At 41.5% G+C, this 10,454-nt stretch overlaps 1 protein-coding gene across 1 annotated transcript; it reads right to left on the bottom strand.

Moving 5' to 3' along the window:
* Nucleotides 1-1,972: 1,972 nt before the first annotated feature.
* Nucleotides 1,973-9,789, bottom strand: KLHL31 (kelch like family member 31). Its single transcript, XM_082481863.1, has 3 exons — nt 9,627-9,789; nt 6,110-7,313; nt 1,973-3,560 (listed from the first exon to the last, which is right to left on the bottom strand). Exons 2-3 carry the CDS (start codon nt 7,279-7,281, stop codon nt 2,828-2,830), a joined length of 1,905 nt encoding a protein of 634 aa, XP_082337989.1. The 5' UTR covers nt 7,282-7,313; nt 9,627-9,789; the 3' UTR covers nt 1,973-2,827.
* Nucleotides 9,790-10,454: the final 665 nt, after the last annotated feature.

The raw sequence follows: 10,454 nt of genomic DNA, 5'->3' as shown, positions 1-10,454 counted from the left end.
TAAGATGAAAAGGATTTGGCCCCCAAAGTTTTTAACCCTTTAAGTAGTAAGAGAGTACTTTCATTGCACTTAGCCCATCATTCACAAAGAACTTTCCACTCAAAAACAGGAGATGGTTGTTGATGCACAGGAAGTGTTGGCTCACAAACAGGAAAGCAAGCGGCAACATCTGACTACTCACAGCATTTTGGAATTGAATTCCTAAAGGGAAAAAGAGACGCTTGCATATGACAATTTCATCCAATGTCTATCTGAGGCCAAAATGATTGTTTCTTCAATTCCTAAATGCCATCTAAATGGGTAACTTAGACACACTAAACAACTTGAGTCTGTATACGGTTATAACTGGATATGCGCATGTGTGTCTTCATTGGACTGGATGGATAAGCAATTTCATCTAATAATACTAAAATTTTGCAGAAAAAGTATTGGAGAAGATGGATTTTTCAAAGAGCTTCCTAAATACTTTTATATGGAACACATGGTTATGACCTCGGGAAAAGAGAAATTTTGCTCTCATCCACAAAAACTTCTGGTGACTGGAATGGGCAAGAACAGCATTTTCATATTTAAAACAAAGTAATGTTACTCTGTTACACAATTCCATGTTTTGTTCTGTGACTGTGGGTTTGAATTAATGAGAATTAAACAGGATAAAGAATAACTGTATGCAAATTAAATTAATTAAAACTATATGACAGCACTACTCTGACTAAAAGTCATTGCAATGCAGTATATTCTAATAACATGAAGCAGTCAAAAATAGAATTTGGGATTTAAAATTGCGTTTTCAGGATACAGACATGAACTCTTAAGTTCCAGTAAGAACTGGAAAACAGGAGTGAGGGCCATGGAGTTTAATCCCAACCAATGAAGCAAATGACTTCATCTCTAATCCTGTGTCACGCTCATGCTGATGCTCAATACGCAGCTGCAACAAAGCTACAAAGAGCAGAGTATGAGTCCTGAAAATGCTTGCCTCAACAATACCTACACTTACAGACAATTTTGTAGCGTTCCCCTTTTGCAAATGCGATAAAAATCTGGCTGCCTTGTAAACACTGCTGAGAGCGTGCCGTCTCATTGGCACCGGAGCCTGGAGGTGTCAAGGATAATCTGAGGAAACTCCATGTGAAGCCTCTATGAATTGGTTAAGGTGAGTTAATTCCTACTCTTTTGGTTATATTAAATCATTTTAGTTCCTTGTGTTGCTTCTTTCCTTCCCCAACAGAAGGATGTAGACGTTTCATGCTGACAGCAGGCCTTTGGTATCAAATTCTCAGGGGACATCATAGGCTGCATATCCCTTTGGCTAAGGGAATAGGATTTGGTTTCATGCTTAATTCCCCCACCACATGCTGAAATTAAGAAGAAAAGGTCTTGGAAGGTAATCTGAGCTGGGAAAATTTCACAGACTTCAACAGGCGCAGCATTAGTCTAGCCTTTGGAAAAAACATGAATAAAAGCTCCTCAAAAAATAAATAAGGCTGTAATGAAGTCTTCAAAAGGAGTCGTATAATGGTATGCCCAGGAAAAGGTTAGTTTGGGTGATGCTGTGGCTACACCTGGTAAGAAGGTGTTAAGGTATCTCTTTGTTACTATTAAGGAAAGTCTTTTTGATTTCATCTGGTTTTCCCATTATTCACCATTTTCCACACGTATGCCCTACTCTTAAAGGTAGATCCTGCAGTCTTTATTCCGTCTTTGTTCCTCACTCCACTGTCAGAATAATACTGAGTAGGAGGGATGCTCTGTGTATCTCTTCTACTCTTAGACACTGTCAGCCCTTGGTGCCTCCTGGCATGAACTCAGTTTCCAGTTTTTGACAGTGCTCTGGCAGCTCCTAGCTCCTTGCATTGGTAAGGACCTTCTCGGATGAGAAGATAGCCCGGAGGTACATTCCTACACAGATGGAAAGTGTAAGAACAGGAGGAGGCATACTGACTGACCTTCATGCCTTCCACCTGGAGTGACAGCAGAGTCTCCCTGGCAGGAGGAGTAGGATGGGGCAGTGACTGCTCCTTGGTGTGCACATGGAAGTCAGGAGAGCAACCTGGCACCCGGGCCAGCCCTTGGGGCTCGCCCACAATGCTTACAGGAGCTAAGGTATTTTGTGGATTCAGGTCTTGAAAGCTCTATCACAGCATTAGATATGAGAATTAAAGAGTTTCATGGCAGAAGATAGGGATCTTTTTCTAACTGGTGAAGGAGAAAATGTTTTGAGAAATTTTCTGTGACTACCACTGCCCCAAAAGGAAAGTATGCACGTGCTATATGCTATAGTTTTGGGGTTTGGGCTTTTTTTTTCCTTCTGTTTGTCAAAATAGAAAATGCTTAGAAAAGAACAAAACAGCAATTTTATGATGACGTGACACATTTCTGATGTATGTTAAGATTTGTTACTAGTAATATTTGACTTTTAATTTGAATTCTGAAAGCATTTAAAACTCAGTATTAAAAAAGCCTCACAACAATCTTCTGAAGCATGTTTATCTCTATTTTACAGGTAAGGAAACCAAGGCACAAAGAAATTAAATGATTTGCCACAGCTAGTACAGTAAGCCAGTGGCAAAGTCAGGAAAAGAAAGAAATTCTACAGTTATGGGTTAACTCTCTCTGCCTGCTAAGAAAACTCATCTTATCTCTAATATGCTGTTTCACACCACCTGTATTGAAGATCATGAAAACTGGCCAATTTGCGCTGTTAAAACTGTTGCAAAGCCAATGATTTATTTTTTTTCCATATAAGCACAAAAATGATACTTAAAGGGTTAATTATACTGCTGTGCTGGTAAACATTTTTCCTTGTTGCTGGTTAGACCCGTATTTAAATACTGACTGGGACAGAAGAGACTGAGCTGGCCCTGGACTCCCTGGTCTTGGTGTTGGGCATGGATATCGTACAACAAGATACGCCCACAGTGGCCTCGGGCAGCTCATCTTCCTCTGTCCATTCATTGAGATCCGGGTTATAGCACTGAATGCACTTCTTATATTTTTTCTCTATTTCATTCCAGCCACCCACTAAGTAAATTTTCCCGTTAAGGGTGGAGGCGCCAGCCGTACTAACTCCTGTTTGGAGGGGTGCCGCGTAACTCCATTGCCCCGTGTAAGGACTGTAACACTCCACGGGGAGAACGTCGACCCTTTCGGCTCGCCCCCCCAGCTGAGACCCACCCATGACATAGACCCTCTCCAGAAGGGACACTGCACAGTGCCACCCCCTTGGGGTGCTGAGGCTGGACTTATCCTGCCAGCTATCTTTGCTGGGGTCGTACATGCACACCGAGCGAGAGTAAGCGTTATTAATGTAACCTCCCGTGACCAGGATCCGACCGTCCACCACTGCGCTGGCGTGGCAGCACCTGGGCACCTCCAGGGGTGCCTTCATCTGCCACTGATTAGTTGCAGGCACGTAGCACTCGACTGAGGAGAGGCACCCCTCCGAGTTGCGACCACCCACTGCAAAAAGGAGGCCATTGAACACATTCAGGCTGAAGTGGGTGCGCCGCTGATTCATGTTTGCCAGGTGAATCCAGGTGTTGAAACGAGGATCATATCTGGAAGCATTAAAAAAAGAGGGTAACTGTCTCACGTACTGCTCTGCTAAATTCTACAGTCCTGTCTCCGTCCCACTACTGCTGCAACTGCGGAGTTGCTAAAATTTTAGTTACTTATTTAGCCCATTAGAAGTCAGTGGAATGAAACCGGTATTCCTGGTGAAATTTCCAAATAAATTTAGCTTTTGATTAGAGAAAAAAATTGTTTGTATCAGTAAATCTGACTCTTTTCTGTAATTTGATTTTGTATAATGACGTCATTAGAATACTGGAAAGAGATACTTTAAACATGCAATAGGAATTTTAGAAGGTTTTTTTGCAATTTACACCTACAGCAAAGATGTCAAAATTTACTCAAAGGGTTTTAAAAAATGTTAGGTGGTGATTTATACTTCCGTCTTCTTAGTACTTCCTAAATGGTACATATTCTTTCCCCGCCACTCATATGGAGTAAGAATTATGTGGAAAGAACATCTTTGCCTCCTAACACCATACCTATCTGAAATAACATTCTCTGTCTCTGATATTTAAATTAACAACTTTTTGAAGTAGGAAATGGCACTCCTGAAGGAGTTGAGTGAGGTACATTAGTACACCCATATATTTCTCCCATTGCATGCTGAGGCTACCAGAGAATCACACGAGAAAAAGACTATAGGAAAGTAAATAATAATTGCTAGCTGTCATATCCCATTGTCATCTACAGTTCTGAAAGGAAGTCCAAAGACAGACTGATGTGACTTGACATGCTCGAAGTTAATGGCAGAACAGGGAGCAGAACCCATTCAGCCATGGACCACAAAGATTCCCCCGCCACTTCCCCACCACCAAGGTGTGCACCAAGCACACAGCTCCTTGTGAGAATGTGAGGCATAGCTTAAAAGCGGAAGATCGTGAGAACAACAGCATAATCTCTGTTATCACGGAATCATGGAGATTCAGAGTTGGAAGGGACCTCTAGAGATCATCTAGTCCAACTCCCCTGCTGAAGCAGGATTGCCAGAGCACATTACTCAGGACTGCATCCAAGCGCGTCTTGAAAATCTCCAGAGAAGGGGACTCCAAAACCGCCCTGGGCAACCTGTGCCAGTGCTCTGTCACCCTCACCGTAAAGAAGTGTTTCCGTGTATTTGAACGGGACTTCCTATGTTCCAACTTGTGCCCATTACCCCTTGTCCTGTCACTGGGAACCATTGAAAAGAGCCTGGCTCCATCCTCCTTCAACCCACCCTTTAGATACTTGTAAGCATTCATAAGGTCTCCCCTCAGCCTTCTCTTCTCCAGGCTAAAGAGTCCCAGCTCTCTCAGCCTTTCCTCATAAGGCAGATGCTCCAATCCCTTAATCATCTTAGTTGCCCTTTGCTGGACTCACTCCAGCAGTTCCCTGTCCCTCTTGAACTGGGGAGCCCAAAACTGGACACAGTATTCCAGTTGTGGCCTCACCAGTGCAGAGTAGAGGGGGAGAATGACTTCCTTCGACCACACTCTTCCCTATGCAGCCCAGGATTCCATTGGCCTTTTTGGCAACAAGGGCACATTGCTGGCTCATGGATAATTTACTGTCTACTAGGACCCCCAGATCCTTCTCCTCAGAACTACTTCCCAGCAGGTTATGTGAGATATTTTTCTGACAAAGTAGATTACACAATAAAAATGATCTAGAGAAGGTTCCTTATTCATTCATTTTGCATATTGGTTGATGTCTTCAGGGGAAGTTATCTGAATGTTCCTTCTGAGAGCAGGAAAGGAGGCATTGGTGGACTGTGGCTGTGTATCACCATTGCATGTCCATAGCCTGTTTGTAGATAAAAAGCTGAGTTGTCTCCAGCCTTTGCTTCAAGCTACTGTGTGTCACCTGCTTTTAGGCTGAACTATTCAAAAATTAATACCATCCACTTGAATACTGCATGTTAGCCTATGAATGCTTCTGACCTTGCTCTCACCAGTGCAGTCCTTGGATGACTATAGATAGGAAATGTACTACTTCAGAAGTGAGGTATTAGTTGGAGCACATGTAGAAGAGAAATATAGCCTTCCAAAAGAGGGTGAAATTGTTTCGAAAATCTCAATAAACAAAAGGGCTAAAGGATATGAAATGTAGTATAAAAGCTGTTGAAAATACGGTGGACAGTGCACAGAAAGTCAAGATTATAATACCTAAGGGTGGTTTGCAGAACTTTCTGTGAGGCATCGGAAGCTCTGAAATTTAAAAAGTCTCACCTTGTCTGATTTGATTCATTTTAATGGTATCCTAGAACATCCAAGAACTTCCTATTTATGTTTCTATTTCCTCCACTTGGAGGAAGTTTTCTCTGTCTTCTTCACTTCCCATTGTGCATGTGTAACCATGGTGAAGTTTTTGCATAACTTCAGTTGCATATTTCTGTTCATTCACACTTCAATATAGAATAGTATCCATACCTTCCCAACTCTGTCCCCTTTCTATTTATCTGAGCAGTCCAAGCTGCACATCACAAACAACCTTGGTCTATCTACCTGCATTGTTTGGAACTGGTCTCTCCATCCTTTTTAAATAAATAACCAGTTACCTGCAGAAATTGCTGACTGCATGCTTGGCTTGGTTCCTGGCATCATTCTGGTCTTCCCCACCAGCCACGTAGAGAAATCCATCCATCACCGTCACACACTGATTAAAACTTTTAGCAGGCATTTCACTCAGCTTCTTCCATCCGTTTTCAGGATCTCTGTATAAGATGTCTCTGCTAAGAGACTTTTCTGTTAGAGCAGGGCGTCCCCCTACAGTAACTAAGACTCTGAAACCTCCACGGATCCTCGTTCTTCTGGACTGCAGTGTATTCTGGTGGTAGGGAAGCAAATGATAGTTCATGGCATCCACTAGGAGCTTATGGCAGTCTGCATCTTGCATCATTCTCGGCACAGTTTGAACATAATTGACAAGGTCTTGAGCTGAGATGGTACCAAAACGGATGTTACCTAAGAGATCAGCAGCAAACTTTACTCTTTTTTGGTCAAATTCCAGCCATTTTATTGCAATCTGGAATGCAACAATTTCAGAAGGCAACTGCAAGTCGTCATCTGCAAGAAGTTCATTAATCTGATCAAAAGTAAGTTTTAAGAACTGATCCGTTTCTGAAAATTCAATAAAGTTGTCTCTAATAAATTTATGCGCTGCTTCCTTGGTTGTTTTTAGTCCGTATGTCTCTGCAATATTGGCAATATACATACAATTCTCAACATTGATTTCTTGGATTAGAAAATCACAGCACATCTTTACAAGAGTGTGAATCTGTAGATAAATTGCTGTGGAAATAATACTACCTATTGTATAAAGTGAGAGAGTAAGTTTTCCAGTGTAAGCATAGGTGATAACAGTAGCTAGACCCAACGGGGATACGTCATTGAGGTCTACTCGTTGAGTGGAGGGATCTTTCTTTAAGATGTTGTGGAAGTAGTCACTGCTTGAAGCCATCACCACCTTGTGAACACTGAAGGATTTGGTTTTGGTACTGATAGTCAAATCACAAAGAAAATTTTCTTGTCTCATTCTGCTTAGACCTTCCAAGAGATTTGGGCTATATGATGGGTCGGAAACTTCAGATGAGATGCAGCTGAAACCATTTCCTCCCTCTAAAAGTCCATTCAAGCCGTTTAGTTTACTGAGGGGGCCATCTTCCACAATGATGGTCATTTCATTGATGTCTGCTTTGTTCTTCTTCACATTCTTCTTCTTAGGGGCCATGACTGCAATGAAATATTACAGCCAAGAGCTTGCTAAAAATAAAATTAAAACATTTAGAGCTACACTGCAGTTGTGAAATTTAATAGTGGAGTGATTATGCAAGAAATCTAACCTTTGTCAATACATATAAATGCCACAAAACCACAACAGACAGGATAATCTATCTTCCTAAGAACTATTATATTGTCCTAGATTGTAGTGTGGATGCTTATTAATAAGAGTGGATACTCAAATTATGAAGAATACACCTACAATGCCTAAAAAGAATTCTTTTTTTTAATAGCAAGGTCATAAAAATAACATCCCCCTGTTGTAACCATATTCAAAGAGTTAAATTCTCTTCCTAAACATTAAATGAGTTTGCCAGAGTGTAGAATCTTGTAAATACACATTTAAATCAGACCGGCTCTAGAGGTTAATTCATTAGACTGAAGCACAGAAAAGTTATGGGCCCCCAACTTTGTCATCCTTGCTCCAGGGCTAGTACAGACTTACAGACAAGTTCGGAATTTGACCAGGAAATATTAAGAGTGGGAGAAATTCTTTAAAAAAACAGGCAACATAAAACGTAAAGACAAAGTGAATTTTAATCTGATGTAATGTTGATTTTAGATTTAGTATCTGTTCCAAATTGCTTCCATTTTTTTGTAACTTTTGATTTTCTAGACTGATGATACTCCTCATGTCAGATTCGCAAACACATTCTACTCATAGCACACTTTGCTTGCTTTTCAATATCAGTAATTTGAAACGTAATCCTACTTTTAGGAATTTGTCTAATTAGGATTTTATTTGAGAAAAAAAGTCATGCAAACACTAGCAGGACGTGTTATTTTAAACAAGTTCTTTATGCGTGAAGGTTAATAATTACTCCCATTACGTTAGAACGGATATTTGAATTAGACTTATCAACTCTAGGCAAGTTCCAGATCTTGCTGAAATGAAGGGCCAAGACTTTGTCAAACGCAATGTGAGATGGCCCCTAAGTAATTTTCAAAGGAGCTATTTCAGATAAATATATGTATGTGCAAATACATCTTGAAGGAAAGCACTGATCTTCAGTAACATAGTTAAAACGGAGTTGCTGAGATCAGCATTCAAATATATTCAAATATAGCATTTATCTTCAATTTATCTATGGATTTTAAAACAATTTTTTTTTAAAGTAATTTTTTCTGTGATCCTTGCACTCATTCATGAAGAAATGAAACGATAAAACAAACGACTGGATTATTTTAGGTAACTTAATAAAAAACTCCAGTAATATTTCAATCTAAAATCTCAGCACATCAATTTTTTCTTAAGCACACAGCACGTAACAAACCAGCAATTTAATTATAGAAAGGAATGGTTGCTGCCTGTGAGCACCAGGATGATTTTTTTTTTTTTTTTTTGCTGCTGCTGCTGCTGGGTGACAACCATGTGCAGAGCAGGCGAGGGAGAAGGCCATGTGTGCCCAAAGTGTCAGTGTCAGCCCATGCTGACGTGAGCTGCGATCCCCAAAATGTCAGTGTGCCAGGGCTGGGGTCAGCTGCTGCTCGGCTCCCCCGGCTCCGGCTGCATTCCAGGAGCTGCATCTGTTGAGACCTATCAGAGTCACCTCCCAAAATAGCAACCTCCCAGCAGCTTGCCATTTTAAGACAGGTTCAATAGAAGGTATAGCTGGTGTTTTAGTACACTTTGGTGGTTTAACACAACTTTTATTTCCCCAAAAACCTATGCTATCCCAAGCATCATGTACGTTTGTTGACAAAGAATAAAAGCAAAATGAAACTTTCGGATGTTTTTGTATGTTACCCACATAGTTATAGCTTTGCATATTAATAGCCACAACTTTATAGCTGGCAAGGGCATACTTTTTCAGCAGTCATATTTGTGGTTCTATATATTTTTAGAGACCCGTAACTTAGAGATTTTAATACATGCAGCGCTTAATGTTTATTGCATCACTGCATCATTGTAGAGCTCATTTAAATCCGTGACATTTTAAGCTCTCTGTTAAAAAATGTCCACTCTTCAAACTTTTTTCCTGAAAAACACTTCTCCATCAGCAGAAATGTCACCAGCTAGTTTAGTGTATAATCCCGTAAGTGACAGGACATGCAAAACCAGTGAAACAAATCAAATGATCCTATCATAAATCCAAGTCACTGAACTTTGAAAACCCTGGTTGATTTGGCTTTGTATAGCTGTTTGCTTTTACCTAATTTATTTTAGCTTAAGAACAACTCATGCCAAAGGACACTCAGGGTCCCAAAACAATGCATTCAAACAAACAACCTTCCCCCCTCCTTTAAAACGTTACTTCTAACCACTATCAAAGTGAGGAGTTAAAAACCCCTTACCCTCCTCGGAAAAATGGTGTCCCAGACCTGTCCAAGACGCTGTCAGTGAAAATGCCTCTTCCTTGGAAAAATGAGAAGATAAAAAGAGAGGAAATGTGGGAAAAAAGAGAGAAAGATCAGAGGCCACTTTGTAAGTCCCAGCTCGTGGTTTCCAGTGTGACGCTTTGCTGTCACAGTGAGCAGGAGATTGGAGCTTGTGCTCGGGTGCTCTTTAAAATGACCCCTCCTCTCCATGCCTCGCTCCCTGCCTCTGCCCAGCCACCGGAGCTCGGCTTCCCAGGGCTGCCTGGCCTCCAGAGACTGGGGGGACAAGCCTGGACCCTCCAAATGCACAGGTACCAGGGAGGAAAGGAAGGGGAACATGAAGACAGTAGGTAGGTCCACAGCAGGTAATAATTGCCCCAGGTGAACGCGGACCACTGGGTTCCCCGCATCAAAGCTGGGCGCCTGGGCAAAAGCCAGTATGCTCGGGGAGGGGGACAGGACACAAGGAAGATGTTTTTCATGATGAGGGTGATGAGACACTAGAACAGATTGCCTACAGAAGCTGTGGATGCCCCTGAAAGTGTTCGAGTTCAGGATGGATGGGGCTTTGAGCAACCTGACCTAGTGAAAGATGTCCCTTGGCAGGGAGATTGATCTTTGGAGGTCCCTTCCAACCCAAACCATTCTGTGATTATATTATTCTATGATGTCAGCATGCTTTGATTTGTTAGTAGAATGCAAGCGGCACAAATAAGGCCACAGGGAGATGTATCTCGGTCAACTAAAGATGTGAACAAAACTCAGGTCAGCTTTAGATCGTGACTGCTTTGTTTGCTCTGAGCC

Source organism: Vanellus vanellus (genome assembly GCF_965231255.1).
Source record: "Vanellus vanellus genome assembly, chromosome: 3".
Taxonomy (NCBI): domain Eukaryota; kingdom Metazoa; phylum Chordata; class Aves; order Charadriiformes; family Charadriidae; genus Vanellus; species Vanellus vanellus.
Note: the sequence above shows the minus strand (reverse complement) of the source record. Positions and strands in the feature narration are given on the sequence as shown.

Bases quoted from the DNA above. Each gene is read 5' to 3' on its own strand.
- KLHL31 (XM_082481863.1), bottom strand. From the start codon at position 7,281: ATGGCCCCTAAGAAGAAGAATGTGAAGAAGAACAAAGCAGACATCAAT. The intron at 3,561-6,109 runs GTAACTGGTTAT...TAATGCTTCCAG, and splicing joins GCAGTCAGCAATTTCTGCAG to ATATGATCCTCGTTTCAACA.